At 39.1% G+C, this 17612-nt stretch overlaps 2 protein-coding genes across 5 annotated transcripts; both read left to right on the top strand.

Moving 5' to 3' along the window:
- Positions 1-865: 865 nt before the first annotated feature.
- Positions 866-10453, top strand: LOC112559787 (CD109 antigen-like). Of its 3 annotated transcripts, none has more exons than XM_025231193.1 (11): positions 866-928; positions 1393-1592; positions 1932-2081; positions 2651-2770; positions 3172-3229; positions 7105-7231; positions 7753-7870; positions 8435-8548; positions 9707-9829; positions 10010-10140; positions 10315-10453. In XM_025231193.1, exons 2-10 carry the CDS (start codon positions 1491-1493, stop codon positions 10118-10120), a joined length of 1023 nt encoding a protein of 340 aa, XP_025086978.1. In that variant the 5' UTR covers positions 866-928; positions 1393-1490; the 3' UTR covers positions 10121-10140; positions 10315-10453. The 3 variants fall into 3 exon arrangements, with proteins under 3 accessions (XP_025086978.1, XP_025086976.1, XP_025086977.1); XM_025231191.1 differs by lacking the exon at positions 7105-7231 and adding an exon at positions 5409-5556; XM_025231192.1 differs by lacking the exon at positions 7105-7231 and adding an exon at positions 3684-3819.
- Positions 10315-16846, top strand: LOC112559785 (CD109 antigen-like). 2 transcript variants are annotated; one of them, XM_025231187.1, is made up of 13 exons: positions 10315-10453; positions 10680-10855; positions 11150-11234; positions 11777-11945; positions 12167-12262; positions 12477-12636; positions 13061-13269; positions 13523-13699; positions 13993-14067; positions 14448-14707; positions 15130-15235; positions 15410-15537; positions 15962-16846. In XM_025231187.1, the coding sequence occupies exons 2-11, from the start codon at positions 10846-10848 to the stop codon at positions 15152-15154; spliced, it is 1266 nt and encodes a 421-aa protein (XP_025086972.1). In that variant the 5' UTR covers positions 10315-10453; positions 10680-10845; the 3' UTR covers positions 15155-15235; positions 15410-15537; positions 15962-16846. The 2 variants fall into 2 exon arrangements, with proteins under 2 accessions (XP_025086972.1, XP_025086973.1); XM_025231188.1 differs by having other exon boundaries at positions 15410-15543.
- Positions 16847-17612: the final 766 nt, after the last annotated feature.

Raw genomic sequence — 17612 nt, 5'->3', positions numbered from 1 at the left:
ATTTCTTCCTCGGAATTAGGAAACTTAGACTGTCACCCTATTTTTTCGTAACCCACCATGTGTTGGAAACTATTCAAAGTGTTATATGATGAACTCAATTATACAGGTAAGGACAGGACAACGCTTCCTCAATTGCAGCACCTGATTTTTATTATTTAAAGTAAGCGAAGTGGATACATAATGACACCAGTAGATGCTCACATTCAGGCTTGCAATAAACAGCCTTATGTTAGACACTGGAGTTTGACAATGTCATCAACTGTTCGTTGGGTGAAGAAAATAGAGACGAAGCGCGTGACAGACGCGCCCTCGCACTTACAAATGTACAGTCAAAGAAAGGCTGTCTTTCTATTTGAAAAACTGCATTAGTCTGCTGTGGATGTTCGATTGAAATAATCATAACACAATATAAATAACCAGATAAAAGATATTTCACCTGCCTATTGTGTTGCTGCAGGCCACAGTAATGAATGCAACAGCATATTCATCAGCGTCCAGGTCGAACTCTCCTAGTGACAACTTCCTGCAACTGCTTCTCACTTCACGGAACCCGAAAGTAGGTGTTTTCTTAAATTTCTCTCTCTCTCGTATACACTTAAATAGAGTGATGTAGTCATTAGTAAAAAAAAAAAAAAAACTAAAAAAAGAAAAAAAAAAGAAAAAAAAAAAAAAAAACTGATGAGAAAAGGCAGACGTGTTTACTATAAACAAACACATTGTCAGCCATCTAAACAACAATTCCACTGTATTAAGGAAAATATTTTTCAGCATTGATTCCAGAGAAGGGTATTGAGGTAAAGAAGTGTTAGTTATCTTGGATTTTAGTTAAATTTGCTAAAGTAATGTGTTCTGCTCTGTTTTGAAGGTGGGTGAAGTAGTAGAGTTTACAGCTCGCACTACGGAGCCAGTGAAGCACATCACATATCAGGTGAGTGTCTAAACAAAGCTCACGACTTTTTTTTTTTTGCTTAAGAGAGCTAAAATAATATTTGATAGATTTTAATAACAAAACATTTCTTCGTTTTCTGTGGAAGACTGACAATATTTCGTACCAATATTTGGTTAAGGAAGTGGGATAGAGTTGGCAGATGTCGACTTTAAAATTTATTTTCATCTGTTCTGAATAAGTACTAGCCAATCTGTAATATAAAAACTGGCAACCTCATCATCCATTTATCGTTTCTGTAATAAGATAATCAGAAGTCTGGCAAATCGGAGTAATTAAAACAATATGTTTATCATTATTCCATTCTTGATAACACACACACGACATTTTGGTATTTTCTGGTTTTGTTTAAGCAGGACTCGCTAAAGACATTAAAAGTTTTCTTTTTTAATTTCTGCTTTACAGGTTTAAACTAAGTCATCAATGTTTTTACCTCTGTGTTAAAGGTTTACGCAAAAGGGACGATGGTTTTTGAGTCCAAGGTGGTCTCGCCCGTGGAGGCCGGAAGTCAAACGTTTCCATCTCATTCACACTCACAGCAGTCATGGCGCCCAACTGCCGCCTTCTAGCCTTTTACTTCCGCGACAATGGCGAGGTAGTTCCAGACAGTATGTCCGTCAGTGTCCAGGGAACCTCGGACAACCCAGTGAGTCACAATTGGAACTAGAAAATACAGAGTTTGAGCTCACATTGCACGTATTAATGATGCGCAAATAACAAGCATAACATTGGCATCTTAACATGTAACAATGTCAGGACATATTGCACAAGTGTTTGCTTCTCTTCCCATCCATTTTTGCGAATTATCTTCTAAAGTTTATGAGCACTTTGGATGCTGAAAATAAAGATGAGTATGTAATTGTTATTTGGTAGAAAACATTTGGAAAGATATTTCATGCGAATACCTTCTCTCAGACTGAAACCTCCTGACACTTGTCATGTGCTAGTAGATCATTTGTATCATTCTGTCTTTGTTACTCCACAGGTAAATGTCACGTTTTCTGTAGAAACGGCCAAACCAGGAGACACTGTCAATCTTGTAATCAGTGCCAAGCCCAACACCACCATTTTCTTGCTGTCTGTAGACAAGAGCGTTCAGCTCCTCAAGTCTGGAAACGACATCACACAGGACACGGTAAACACATGCTTTGTGTGGAAGTTGAGAACAGTCATTTTTTTAATACTAAATAACATTTTAAAATGTACTTGAGAGGAAACGTGTCAGTTTAGTTCATTAGTTCATATTGCTCCAAATCTGAGCGAAGATTTCTGCTTTATTCACTCTAAACATACCTTTGAAGATGACATTTCTCACCTGACTTGTAAAAAGTGTAGAATTTTATCTCCAGCGACGACACATAACAAGACTTACTGTAACGATAACACGTGATCACCATGTTCTCGAAGCCATCAAATTGGATAAAATTATTAATGATGTCAGACGTGTCACTTTGGTTATTCTATTTCTGTTTCCCCCACCCAAGCCATTAAAATAAATAACAAGAGATTTTTTGCTAGCGGGTAATAAAATATTATGTTCTGTCTTTGTGTTCTGTCATTGTTAATGTTCTATCATGTTATATCACCCTAACATTAACTTTGAGCTTCACTCGGGGTTCAACTCGGGTTAATCTTTGTTAAAGTCCATGACATTCTGTAGCTACAATAGTTAATTCGAGCTGACTACTTGATGAACTCTTTCAGATCACCGAGGAGCTTGTATCCTACGACTACGGCTCCGGGTTTTACGGGTACTGGCGATATATGTTCATCTGCGGGTGGCCATACCCTTCAAGGGGATCCGATGCTAGTCAAGTCTTTAATGTTTGTACTTTTATTTTCTTTATTATGCATTTTGTTATTGTTTCTTTATCTCTCATACACTTGTGCTTTTTTATTTTGTGATATTTTCCTTTGTACAGTTTAGGATGTTATTGTTTATTTTATGTAGTAAAAGTTCTTGTTAATTATTTTATACAGCATACATTTTGTTGTTGATTTATTCGTGCAACATACTAAACTTACACAGACTACACAATGCACATCATCAAAGCATTAATAGGATACTGCGAATGCCATTCAAAGTATGGAATTGGATTTTGTAAGTTCAGATTTAATTGAAAAAATTAGGCACTTTCACTTGAAGATGTTCTCTTTATAGACTTAAATTTAAATGGACGAAGTGTAACCAGTTTTGACAATACAATTATTCCCTCTGATTGCAGGACGCCAACGTGATCATACTCACAGATGGTCTGGTGTATGAAAAGCCAATCGAAAGATGTAAGTATTACTGGAAAGAACATTGAAAAAATCTTGTGTTGCTGGCAGTTGAGAATTGTGTGTTTGTACAAGAACATAAACTCAGGTCTCAATGAACATGGATGTGGGACATTGATAATGAGGAACTGGTTGCTTTCTTCTCCCGCTTCACATTTCCCTCTCTGTTGTATACTTATATATTTTTTTAATCGTTGGTGGTTTGTATTTTGATTTTTTTTTTCAATAGTTTACACAATTTCTGAAATACCTGCTAGATTACAAAATTCTTCACCTATCTTTGTCATGCTGTTGGACAGTTTTATATTTCGCTGTACCCTGTTTATATTCTTTCATCCTACCGCATGAGGGTGATGAAGCCTCACTTAAAATCCGTGTTTGAATCGTTTTACATGAAAGCATGCCCTTGTGAACTTGGGGCTTCGGTTTCCACAGAAGCATCTTACCGATGTTGCAGATCCCTACTTGGCTTATTCAAATGCGTATGGCCTTGCTGATGACGGTGCACAACCTCCTGCTGCTCTTGGCTCTCCCGTGGAAAGAATTCGCAAAAATTTTCCAGAAACATGGCTGTGGTCTGTGGTCGTTGTTGGGTATGTCTAGAAACTTCTGGGTTATTATTTTAAAAAAAAGCGCTTCACAAAATTGAAAAACCAGAAGGCGATGGAAGTTGCTGTTAATCGTTGAGGCATGCAGTCAAGACTCTAGCGAATGGTATTTCCCTTGGACAAAACTATAGGACATGGTGTAGACTGCTCACATCAGTATTCCACGCCATTGGAGTTTTTCAGTCGTGACTCATTATCCTTCAGATCGCGTGGAAAGCTTATCACAGATTTACCTAAGAAGGAAGAAACAGGATCACACATTTAAACAAGCTGAAAGATTAATTTCGCAGGTAAAGCCTTGGATGCTCAAAAATAAAAGCTGCGAAACGAGAAAGCAAAGATATATCATGCATACTGTATGGAAAGAAACTGCGGTTGCACTCTTTTAAGTGTTCGTTCAAATTCCTAGAGCAGCTTGGCAGACGGGAAGCAGATTGGTTCAGGTTCCATTAGATATCAGTGAGGTAGTTTTTTTTTCGAAGGCGCGAATCTGTTTATCTCACGTTTCTAACGTTTCCTTTTTCAACCCATCATTTCCTAAACTTGTTCACCTCATCTTATGTAGCAGGCACGAAGAGTTAATGTCTTTCTCTTTGCGCTGTGTGCATAATCACTTGGTGTAGGAAGTTGGGGAGCAAACTCTATTTTGACAGTGAGCGACATTCACATTCTTGTCCTCTCAGTATATTTTTTGCTCCCCCCCCCCTTGCCCCCTTGTTTCTTCGCCACTAATTACATTTCCCTTTATTTTCCACTCAAGTTTTTATTTTCCACTCAAGTTTTCGGAATTTGTTAAGGCACCTCCCCATCTGTAGGGATTGTCAGTTTTAGCATAATCGAATACTTCATACTAGCGCCTTCTAGTATTAATTAAATATTAGGTCTCTTATGTTCACACCTGACCTAACTCCTGCAAGGCTTCCACCAACACCTGTATGTTACCTGTTCCTCTGACGAACAGCGAATCCAGATCGTTGAACTGCCCCCATGTTGAAGTTTTTCGTTTTGCTGGTATCACATCAAGTACCTTGCGAAAGTCATCCGTTTATTTTAACTCAACCCGCTCTTATGACTAAATTCGACATCGTTCTGGAGCCTGTTGTTTGTGTTCTGAAGGACATAAACTTTAACCCGAAACAGAAGTGGGACATTTACAGTTAGTCACTGTTTTCCTGTTTTTATTTCACTTTTCTCTCTCTCAGCTGTATACAATAGTTTATTAAAATTAATTTTTTTAAAGATTTCATGAATTGTGTTCATTACAGCATCTTCTTTCATTCATAATTAATAATTTTGCTATCCCCATGTGTTAGTATAAGCAATGGCGTACTTTGCTTATCATGTGATTTAGAAGGCACGAGAAAAAAAAAAAAAAAAAAAAAAAAAAGGACTATCGATACTCATTGTGCTGCCCACCTTTACAAGGACTACACTCATTCCTTTCTTGCATATCTTTCATGGAGCAGTTGCCTGGCTCTCACATTTATCTTCAGTTTGAGTTTCTCCGATTTCGAGGATCCAAAGGGACTCAATGGTCTTCCACAAAAAAAAAAAAATTCTTACCAATGTTACAGATCCGGTTTTTCGGTTCGCTTCTAATGTAAGAGGAGGTATGGCAGAAGCTGCAGATTTTGCATCCCCTCCTGCTTCTCCTGACTCGCCTGTGGAAAGAATCCGCAAAAATTTTCCAGAAACATGGCTTTGGTCTATGGTCATTGTCGGGTATGTCTAAGATATCCTTCTTTATTATTATTAACGTCCTTCTCCATGAAACACCCAAACAGTTGAAAAGCAAGAAGCTTTTCCTGATTATTGTTGAGGCAAGTCATCAGGGCTAGCTGCACAACGTTTCTAAAACTTTGTTTTAAAAAAGGAAAATTAAAAACCTTTTTAATAAACTCTTCACTGCCATTTAAATGCGTTGCACAAGCGCTTACGAAGTAAGAGATGAAGGGAACAAGCTGACAGTTTTATCTTATTTAAAACAGTTTTAGTTTTAAAAATGTTCTAAAATTGTTGTGGACTGTGTTTAAAAATGATTAAAAATGTTTAAATTAGAAATGTGTTGTGCAACTGGCCCCAGGACTTTAGTAAATGGCGTTTCTGCTCGGTAAAACTAAACAGAACAGACAATATGTGTAGACTGCTCACATCAGTATACAAAGCCATTATGGTTTTAAAGTCGTGACACAAAATCCGTCTCGTTGAAAACTTACCTCACCTCCCCTAACCACATTTTACACGAGTAAAATTTGGTCTAACAGATCGTACACTAGAAAATTTTTATGTAGTATGACTCTCATAAAAACCCGTGGACTTTGCAGCCGAACAGCTCACAATATCGGCCAGTCAGCCACGGAATATCGGGAAAATAATGCGTACGTCTAAACAAAAATTTCAAACGTAAAGGTCTTGAGCTACCAGCAGCGGTCCATCACATTCTCAAAAAAATGTTCCATGGATTTTTTTTTTACACTGGCGCCATTTTATGGCTTTAAAAAACTTGAATGAAATAAAGTGGTAGATGGAAACATGACACAAACTTGCAGTTGCCCGAATTCTTAACCCGATCCTCTGACACCACAGTGGACAAAGGGAAGCAACTCTACTTCCAGCATGATAAAAAAAATGTGCGGCTTGACGTCCCTTGGAACAATTTGTTGCAGAAGTCAATCCATGAAAAAAGCCGGGTATTTATTTTGTTATATATTACAGAGATATCACAGATACCTGTTTATTTTCTTCGCAAGTTTTTGATATTTATTTTAAACCAAAGACGCTTCCGCATCCTGAAGTGAATGTCAGTGTTAGCATCTTCTGACACCTCCTACTCGTGCTTCCTAATGTTAACAAAGAAGTAAACTTCTCTTCCCTATTAGCGAACAAACCTTTGGTGCACGCATAGCTTGGCACATGCATGAACCCTCGACCTGTGATAACCTCCGATTCCCAATTCCTGCACTTTAGGATGTCTTCAAACCCATCTGACTGCAACCCTCCCCCGGCTTTTTATTTTTTTGCGTCTATAAACCCAACCTTTGATCAGGTATTTTTTTTTTTAATAAATCAAACCCAACCTGTAATTTTTTGCGACTGACAGTTTTGTCACCTACGCTCACACTTGACCAGACTCCTGCAAGGCTTTCCTCCAACACCTGCATGCTACCCGTTGCTGCGATTGTTCCTCTAACGTTAAGTTAGCGAATGAGACCGTTGAGCTGTCACAATTTAAAATTGTCTTCTTTTGCTGCCGGTACCACTTGCATGCAGTTCCCTTTGAACGTTTTAACTTCGCTCAGCCGGCGCCTCAGGCTCAACGCGCCATGACTTCGGAGCCTGTTGCTCGTGTGCGTAAAAACTTCCCCGAGACTTGGCTCTTCAAGACAATCATCATCAGGTAAGGTTCTGTCATGGAGGTCATAGGTCATAGATCGCAATACACCAGGCCTCGCACACCTAGCGTCGAAAGCAAGCACGTTATACACCGGAGTTCGTTCACCAACCACTGTGCAGATACGATCAGTGTAAGCTTCTTACTTCTGACTGAACTGATGTGAGCACTCAACACAAATGTGGACCCCACTACATGCAGTCAAATCCTCTCTTAAGTTGAAAGAAAAGTAGAAAATATATTTAAATGTTAACGAAAAGGTAAACAAGCCTAAAGCAATAACTCTATATAATTGTTTTCTTGAGCATAAAGCAGTATTTTATAACAATACTCTAAACATAAGGCATTGATTATGATGTAGAATTGTTAAAAATAATTCATTTTAATAATATATGACAAGAGAAGTACATGGATAGAACTCTGTTTATGAATTGTAGTTTGCGTTTGTCTGCTCTTGTACATCTATGCATGTTTGGATGCATGCACATTATTGCATTATTATGCATAATTATTATTTTCTTCTACAGTTCTAGTGGAATTTACATTCAACCAGAGATCGCTCCAGATACAATCACTACCTGGCTGACGACTGCCATCGCAGTCCACCCTCTTTATGGGCTGTCGGTCACACCCAAGCCTGCTGAGGTTAGTGATCGGTTGAACGTGGGGTATGGGTCTCTGTGGACATTACTGACCCGAGACATTTTTGAACAAAAAGACGCAAGATGTTTACAAATATGCTTCATCTAGCTAGACGCGATAGTTCAAGCACTATACAGGGCGATTTATACCGAAATAGTCGCTCAACCCCACCCCTCTTTCCAAAAAAACCAACAACAAAACAAACAAAACTGTCAACAATAATAACACACGTGAAGGGGGAAAGAGAGACTACGAATAATAACAAATAAAACTCAGCGAAGTTAAAGTAACTGTACAACATATCTCCTAATGAAACAGTATAGGATTTTAAAGTAGTGGTTCATCGTTATAACCACGCTGAGGTTTGGTTACATAGGCAATGAAAATTTCAATGATTTAATACTATCAATTCCAGTCCTACACTTTGTTACATTTAGTCCTGTTCGCGTGGCCTTTGCATCAGCAGGATGTAGTTATGAAGGTTTTCTGCGTCTTTGTAAAATAAGAGTTTATGTGACTGTAGTTCACTGTGAACTGAGCATTTGGACAACCTGTACTGTCCTACAGATCACAACCTTCCTGCCACTGTTTGTCACCTTGAACATGCCTTACTCGGTGATCCGTGGGGAGGACATCTGTATGAAGGCCTTTGCCTTCAACTATTACGAAACTGCATTGAAGGTGAGTTGATGCAACCATTTCTTAATAAATATAACTTTCTGCCTTTAATAATATTGCCATTTCCATAAGAAATTCTTTGCTACACTTTGGAATTCACTTACTAATAATTTTTTTGTAATGTTTCATCACATCTCGACAGTTTTTTTTTTCGTTTACTATGTTTACACGATTCAGCTGAAATTAAGAAATAGTTTAAACTTCTTTCTTTCTGAGTACTCGCGCCAGGTATAGGCACACTTATCACGATATAATTATCGCCATATATTTACAAACTCAGACTTTACCATGACCCTGTAATTGTCTTACGAGTTCGAGGCCCATTGTTAATGCTGGCATAGTTTTTAACATCTGGTTGTCTATTTAGTGGTCAGTTCTAGTCCCCTCGCGGCTATAACATAATCATTTTCTATCTTCCCATTCTGTAAAAAACATGGTAAAAAAAAAATTCCGGGTTATCTCCACCCTGGGCACATATCGGTTTGTTAATGTCAAACGTTTATTTAAAATTTTCATATCTAGAATGGAAAACACCCATTAGGATCTCTTATTACATTATGTAGTTTATATTCAAAGTTGTTCTCAAACAACACTGCAACAGCATTTTTATTTGAATTTTGTCCTGCCGACCAAACTTCAAAACCTCAGGCTGCTCAAACAATTTTTTCAGTTTTTTTTCCTCTTAAATGAGTTATAAAATAATTAATGCTTAACTCTGCTGTCTAAGAAAGTAAAAATCTTTTCTTTTACCCGTGTCACTTAGGCCATGACCATTAAATAAAGTTATATTAATATCGTTAAAAATTACATTAACAATTCAAAACAAAAAAGTTTGGAGTCAAAAGTGTTGAAGACAAACATACAAATAAACTAACAAACAAATAACCTAAAGGGGACGAAGATGCAAATGTCTGATACGCCAATTAAATTCAGAAATTTCTTGACTGATCACGTGGGTCACGTGTTTTTTTCTGAACACGTGCTGCGTCGTTAATTGTTTTCGGGGACTGAATACTCCTGTGGTGATCTAGCAGAGTGGTCTAGATGTTTTGTACTATCAGTAAATTCAGAAAACAAATCAACGCTCTTTTCAAGATTTTTCAACGAAGAGTTTCTCTCTAGATAATAAAACATGTCCTCATTTCTTCTTTCTTTATTTAGATGACCCTGACGATGGGAAAGACTGATGGCATACAGGTTATCCGCTTGCAACGAAACAACAGAAAACCGAAGGGGGTGGAGGAAGTGCGCCAGTCTATCAGTGTCTCTCATTACCTCGGCACAGTAAGTGGTTGTGAAGCTGTGTTGTTTATGTATGTAAACACGATTAGTAGACCCTCAGTAGAAATCGCATAGTGCCTGTATAAAAATATAAATAAAAAAATATCTACTCATATATCTACTCTACACATCTAGTATTGTACTCAGACCAGCATCTTTCTTAACAAGTATTGTTTACTGCAGGTGAACCCTGACACGGTAGCGACACGGACTTCTGCTTCACGCCGGTCAAGCTGGGGTCATTGCCCATCCGGGTCAACCTCACAACACCCTCAGTCCCTGGAGACGGTGTAGAGCAAATGCTTCTTGTCAAGGTTAGCGTTACTATAAATGGTTTTAAATAACATTTGTATACCTGTTTTCAAACTTATTTTGATATGCCAGGAATTACGAACTTGTGATGAACTTGTTACGAACATCCTGTGATGAAGTTCCTCACTATAAGTTCGATGTCAGAGGCCAAGGTGATGAAGTTCTTTGTGTTGCAGCCGGAGGGTACTCCGAAGTCCGAGGCAGAGTCCATAATTCTGGACGTGAGGCCGGGCGTCCTGTTCTCACATATCGCCAACATCACCTTCCCTAGTGGCGTAGTGCAGGGCTCACAACACATCTCTGTCGCAATAGCTGGTATGTATCAATAATAAAAACATTTAAAACATAACAGGGGTTTACTTTGGATCATAAACTAGCATCGTCCTTCTAGAATTAGCGCTCATTTGTGGTTTTTTCACTCCGTTATAAAACCGTTTTAGAGATTGGTGTAGAAGAAGTCTTTGTGTCATGGCAGTCCAGTGTGTCAAAGAATGGTGAGTGGAGTTTGTACTAGATACTGTGATGTCACATCGTATTGCAGGTGACTTGTTGGGACCTGTCATGGAGAACATAGGCGACCTTCTGCGCATGCCGTACGGCTGTGGCGAGCAGAACATGATCTACTTCGCGCCCAACGTCTTTATCATTTGTATTTCAAGCGCACGAACACCTACACACCGGAACTGGCTGCCAAGGCTCAGGACTATATGCTGAAAGGTGGGTGAGATACTTTGTTACAGACACACATTATGTACAGATTGGTCCACTCTCACATAAACAGGAAGAAGGTTGGCTTGCCACCATTGACTCCAAACTGAAGACATTCTTGACAGTGAATGTAACTGGAAGGCATGGCGGATGATTCCGAAGAAGGCTGGTCATGATGCAGATAAAACCTTCAGAGGAAAACGAAAAGAAAAAAAAAAAAGAGCACCATGCATCACTGAAGCAGTCATATCAAGTCAGATATGTATTTTATCTTAAATAAATGATTTTTTTTTACATTTGCAGGTTACCAAAGAGAACTCACGTACCAACACAAGGACGGGTCATACAGCGCCTTTGGAGAGAGCGGGGGGAAGTCTGGTAGTATGTGGTGTGTACTCATCTCTTGATTCAATAGAACCACTAGATTCTTTTTTGTCTGTTGATAAAAGCTGCTTGAGTCTTGTTTGTCAGTGTCAGAACTTAATGAAATTCATCAACGACTCACGAACAGTGTCTCTGACTTCCAGAGCACACATATGTGCAGCACAATCAAGTATAGGTTATAGCCTATATAAAGCATAACACGCCATATTCTAAGTCATCTGAAAAAAAATCTGGTTTAAACTATAATTTTACTCTAAGACAGTCAAAAAAATTAATGTATGGCTATTGCATGTTTTGCATATGTAGATACACGTAAATCCACATTGCAGCACCTCTCTCTTTCTCCTTATCTCGCTCTGACTCTCACGCACACACAAAACACACGCGCACACAGTCTAATTCATATAAAGCCAACACTGACCTCGTCAGCACCTGAAGACGAGTTGCTATGCAACACGCTGCTCCTCCTTCTGCAACAGATTCCAGTTGTCGTTGTTGTTGACACTCCGTCACGCCACTCACGTTCTCACGTCACAACTGTTACAGGTTGACCGCGTTCGTCACAAAGTGCTTCGCCCAGTCCACTCATCTGGGATCAGATATCATTGCCATTGATCCCCAAATAATAAAAAAATCCATCTCATGGATAGCCTCCATTCAAAACAAAAACGGAACCTTCCCCGAGCCTGGCGTTGTCTTCAGCAAGAGCCTACAGGTGATATATTTATGAAAGAGAGAGAGAGTGTAAGAGACTATGTTGATCATGTTTGCATGCAAAAGAAGAAACATTGTTTGTATACGTATTTGCACAGGCACAAGCCTATGCTCGAAATCTGAAACTTTATTGTTTTTTTTTCTTGCACTGGTGACGGAAGCGTTACGCCAATTACTTAAGGCAAGATTTAATTAAAACTGTTTCTGGCTGCACGTGCACAGGGAGGGTCGGGCACCGGTGTGGCCTTGACAGCCTACGTAATGATCACGCTGCTGGAGGCGCTTCAATCGCCGCTGAACCTCGACACGGATGGTATGGTAAGTACTTATGTAATCTTATTTCATCTCCTCAGTTCTTTTCTGTTGCTAGCCACTAGCTTGGGATCACCTGGTTAATTTTCTAGATGCGTGTTTGTGTTGTAGTGAGTGTGGGTATCGTGTGTTTAAACTGAGAAAAGTGAGTGCTGTGTGAATGTAGTTCTCCCCGAACTATAAACGTAGCGATATCGCTGATACGTCGTTTACCTGGCAGGTGAGCAGCTCCATCTCAAAGGCCCAACTGTACCTGGAAAACGAGCTTAACCAGCTGACTGACCCGTATGAGCTCGCCATTGTCACCTACGCCCTGCACCTGGCCAACAGCCCACAGAAGGACAATGCCTTGCGCCTTTTGGAGCAACGGGCAATTACAGGTACTCACTCGTCGGACAGAATTATTGCATCATTAGAGAGAAATAAGATTACCTACTAGTTCGGACTTTAGGATGCTCATATGGTGCGTGCGCGCGCGCGTGTGTGTGGATATTCATTTTAGCTACGAAACACAATCTTGCATCAGGGTGAGATTTTAAAAAGTAAAGTTTACATCAATCATATTCGTTCGCATGATGAAAAGCTCAACGAACACGGACAGAGGAAAAAAAAGTTCTACGATTTAAAGCGAGTTTTATTTTGTAAGTCACGCAAAGAGAGGCATAGTAAGGGACGAGCAAGACAAGCAGACTGACGGACTAATACAGACCTGACGACTTGGCATAGTCTGATGTGGGTTACTTACCAAACTGTGAAAGTTGTTACCTGCAGTTCACTAAAGTCTATGTTTCTCTTTTTATTTAGAGTCCCTGACGACGCACTGGGAGCGCCCCAAGCCTGCTGTCCAGCAGACGTACTATTCTTGGCAACGCGATACAGACGCTGTCAACGTGGAGATGACGTCATATGCTCTGCTGACGTACCAACTACGTAACGACATATCAAAATCTCTGCCAATCGTACGGTGGTTGACGTCACAGCGGGGTTCCCAGGGCGGCTTCATATCCACACAGGTAAAGGGATTCTGGGTGCTGCACAGAGTTCACGTGCCTGGAGTTTTCTCCCCGATGTTTCTCTTGTGCATGATGACGAAGTAATGGCGCTGGTCGCTGTAACAGTCGCGACGATTGTTCCACTTGAGGAATTAGTTGACAATAACGATGAATATAGCCCAACGTCTTTGTGTTATATTGTCTGTTATGTCGTTTATCTAAAATGGATTCTGCTTGATCGAAACGCTTAAAAGAAGTTTACAATTATTGACAGGACACAGTGATTGCTCTGCAAGCCCTCTCAAATATGGCGGCCGTGTTGTACTCTCCTACATCCGCTCCTGTCACGGTGACGGTGGGCTGGACTTCCGGTGGACGTCGTCATAGAGCTAACGTGACTATTGACGACTCCACCAGAATCTTGCTACAGCAAATCGAGATCCCGATCACGGTAAGAATAAAATTATAGAAACATCGGACATGGTTGACTGCCAGTGTTTAAGGCTGTAGCGAGGGCATCAGTGTGTGTGTATGTGCGTGTACGTGTGCCTATGTGTGTTTGTTTGCTGTGTGGCATGTGGGTTCCTCGATGTGAGTGGTGAAGACTTCACTTGGTCTGATGTGAATTAAAATTACTTTGACATGTTCGTCATTTTAAACTCAATTTGTTTCTTTTTGCTGATGACAAACAAACGACTTTATCTTTCTCTCCGGATATTCTTCAGATTTTTCGTTCTCTTTCAGGGAAATGATATTCCTTCATCAGTCGAAATTCTGGCGAGAACTAATGGCAACTTTTCTGGAATCGCCGTAGCCGCGGTGAGAATAAAAACATAGATTAATTGAATACTACGCACAAAATATTTAGTTTCTTCACAGTATGGAAGGGTATATTTAAACCAGATGTCAATATTTCTCCATTTTATCACTTATATTACTTTTTGCAAAAATATGCATATGATGAATATTCTTCATCTACTTGCTATAGCTTACATGTCAAGACGGGACACCACGGTACGATAATAGTTTATATATTTTCATGACATCATGTTCTAAGTTTCACACCAATCAGTAAATAACTGGTCTACCTACAAGCGGGCTGTCTTGTCAGGTATATTCATCTCGATTTTATTTTCTAGCGAACAGTTTCATCGGCAATAATTTTTAAATGTAAGTCTTAATTTCAATTTTTGTTACAGGTGAACCTGAACTATAACGTGGGTAACAGGATAGACTCCGATAAGCTCAGTCTGAATTACCGGGTGGAGCTAATCGATGACAAATCGTTCATCCTGACGGTGGAGTTCAGTAGGATCGACGGCCAGGTTGGCGGCATGACGCTGGTGTCGGTGGGTCTTCCTACGGCTACTCTGTGGACAAAGAGAGTCCAGACTACAGTGTCATCGGCTCTCAGATGGAGGAAGAGGGTGACCAAAAGGTCACTTATTACTATGAAGAGGTGAGAAAATACTTTTATATTACCAGGTTGTTACACAAAGTACTGCATGTACACTCAGCTAACGTTGACCAACCTTTTTTTGTTTTAGTTTAACAGTGTCTTAAAAGCAAGTACACATGCATTGCACACAAACATGAACATCAGCCTAAGCAGAATAATATTAGCAAATTCTTCTTACAGCGACCACACTGTCTTAGGCGCAATCATCACACGAAACACACGGACATTGTCCAGAAACACTTCAGACTACTAAAGGTTTTTGAGAAACGTAAATAGAAAACAGTTTGAAGTCTTTAAGAGCACTCTGTAATGGTGAGAACACTTTTTGTCAATGTACAGGCTATTTTAAAGCTAAGTTTCAGGTAGGAGCTGGCAAAAGGTGTTGTTATGTTAACGGTATCGATGCCTGCTTTCTTTTGCAGCTGGGGCCAGAGACGAGGACATTAGTCCTTCCAATGATCGAGACAAATGGGATCACTGTGAAAATCAAGGAGATTCCAATCACCATCGCTGATTATTACAATCCTGGTTGGTTTAAAAAAATTTACTATTAGGAAACAAATTCGTGATGAATGTGTGAGCCGAAAATGTCGAAGTGTTAATTAATACAATCTTCTAGTTAGCACGAAAGTATTTATCATTATGACACATTTTACTTGAAATTTCGAAATTTTGAAAATAACAAAACATTATTTTTTTCAGACAACCAGAAGACTGTTTACTACGTGCCTAAAGATACACAGACCACGTCTGTCTGTGATCGTGTAGAGAACTACCAGAACTGTTCCTTCCTGAAGAAAAAGCCTAAGAAGTAAAACCACGCTGTTCGGGTAAATGTATGTTTTAGAACATCTCACTTTTTGAGAAATTCTCACTAGATTATTTTTGTGTGTGTGTGGTTTAGGAATCTCGGGGAATTTTCTATGTAATTTTTGAAGGAATTTCCTTGCTATTTCTTTATCATTTTTTCTGTTTTAGTCCACTGAGTGGACGACTGACATTTTTCAAGTTACATTCTCTGAATCATTTATTCCGTTTTATTCAATGCACGTACGTCTTGAAAACTTACCTAATTCAGAATGAAAGTACTTCCATATAAAGTAATATTGAATGAAGAGACGTTTACAAAAAAAGAATGTTTGTCATCGATAAATGATTATTTTTTAAAATCTGTTTTACTCTGATCCCTCTATGGTCTGAGGGATTTTGTACTCTTCTTGGAATTAAACAAACTTTCTTTTTATCTATTTTCAGAATTGAAGTATGACATTCATGTGACGAAAGCAACAACAATTTACCATAGAAATCGTTTATAAGTCAAGGCAGCCTGGGGTAGGCTGCCATGGACAAGTAAAACCTTGTTGTTTTTCTTTCATCTTGATGTTCATTTTTGTCTTCATTCTGAGACGTTGTCATGCGTAGACGTTGACTTGGTGACATGTCAAGCTCCACAGTGGTTTTGATTGTCGAGACAATGGCAGCAAGGAAACAAAAGTGCATAATTCCTCTTTATTCTGAAAAAGAGGCAAAAAAGTTGTTTTCATTTGCTAAAACATAATTGTCAAAATTACCTTTCTCCTGCTGCTGTAGACAGAAGAAGACAAACTAGTGTGCATTTAAACGTGTTGCAGTTATAGTTATATTTTACTTTTACAGGTTTTTGTGCACTACACAACATACTTTGCAATTACTGTATTTGAAACAGTGATCAAACGGACTAAGAAATCCTGTTACATCATTGCCGCCATTGTTGAGTACACTAGCCCAACAGAACACTTCAATCTTAATGACATCAGGCCCAGGATTACCAAGAATATTTTGTCTGTGTCTGTGTATAAGATATTTCATAAATACAATAATCTGTTCCTTTTCATCCAGAAAGGTTAAGTATGTATATCTTCTGGTATAGTGACGGAATTTACATAATCTTTAAGTCCATAAAACTATTTCCACTTTGTCTAGCCTTTATTTCTCAATTCAAGAATCGTTTTCTCAGAGAATTATGAAACTTTTACTTTAGCAGGGCCATTTAAGAATTATTACATTACATAATTGTATTTTATGTGAAACTGTTTCAAATGCTTTTGAATTCAGTAATGGAGCAAAGTGCATTAAGAAATAAAAGATTTCATCTGTAAACCTGACTTTTGTCCTGATGTTGTTGTTATGTCAAGAAGAAAGTAAGAGAATGAAAGGCTGAAGGGGATGGGAGTTTTTTTTTTACGCCGAGCTGTATCAAGGGAAAGCATCCAGCTCTGTAGTCTAACGGACGGACGGACGGACGGACGGACGGACACACAAGAATCTTACCTTTGCGAGATTATTACACCCACTTTTTAATAAAGTTCTAACAAGTATCCCGATAACTAGTCGAAAGATTTAATGTTTTCTATAAACAAGATGATAGGGGTAAAATACACAAATACAGAAGGATTAGCATTAAAATAATTACATGAACATTTTAAATAAATTGTATAATAGCACCATACAAGACTTTTATTTCCACTGCTCTACTCTACCTGATCCTAATGTTCTACTAATTCTGCTGTACCCCGTTCATCATTTATTCTACCGTTGTATTATTCGACTGTTCTTCTACTGCGAAATCATCATCATCATCATCAAGTTTACAAGTTGTGACATTAACTATGTTAATTGTTGGCCAGTCCTTTTGTGTTTTGTAAAAGGGTGGAGTTCTGCGAGAGGATGGACCAACATTGGTGTGCTTGCACACTGTGCACACAAGTGCCTCGTTAACCAAATTCCCTGAAAACATTAGAGTGTACACAAGTGTTTGCCTTTGGGGAGCGCATACACGTGGCGGAGAGTTGCTGTCCCATGCATGCACTCGCTACCTTTTTACGACAGTGGAGCGAATCCTTCGCCAGGTGTAGTTCTCTTTGGT

This window comes from Pomacea canaliculata, linkage group LG3, assembly GCF_003073045.1.
Source record: "Pomacea canaliculata isolate SZHN2017 linkage group LG3, ASM307304v1, whole genome shotgun sequence".
NCBI classification, from domain to species: Eukaryota; Metazoa; Mollusca; class Gastropoda; order Architaenioglossa; family Ampullariidae; genus Pomacea; species Pomacea canaliculata.
The sequence above is the reverse complement of the archived record's forward strand: the minus strand, read 5'-3'. Positions and strand labels throughout refer to the sequence as shown.

Bases quoted from the DNA above. Each gene is read 5' to 3' on its own strand.
- LOC112559787 (XM_025231191.1), top strand. From the start codon at position 1,491: ATGGCGCCCAACTGCCGCCTTCTAGCCTTTTACTTCCGCGACAATGGC. The intron at 2,771-3,171 runs GTTTGTACTTTT...CTCTGATTGCAG, and splicing joins ATGCTAGTCAAGTCTTTAAT to GACGCCAACGTGATCATACT. The intron at 9,830-10,009 runs GTAAGTGGTTGT...TGTTTACTGCAG, and splicing joins TCTCTCATTACCTCGGCACA to GTGAACCCTGACACGGTAGC.
- LOC112559785 (XM_025231187.1), top strand. The intron at 11,235-11,776 runs GTGTGTACTCAT...CAACTGTTACAG, and splicing joins GGGAAGTCTGGTAGTATGTG to GTTGACCGCGTTCGTCACAA. The intron at 13,700-13,992 runs GTAAGAATAAAA...GTTCTCTTTCAG, and splicing joins AAATCGAGATCCCGATCACG to GGAAATGATATTCCTTCATC.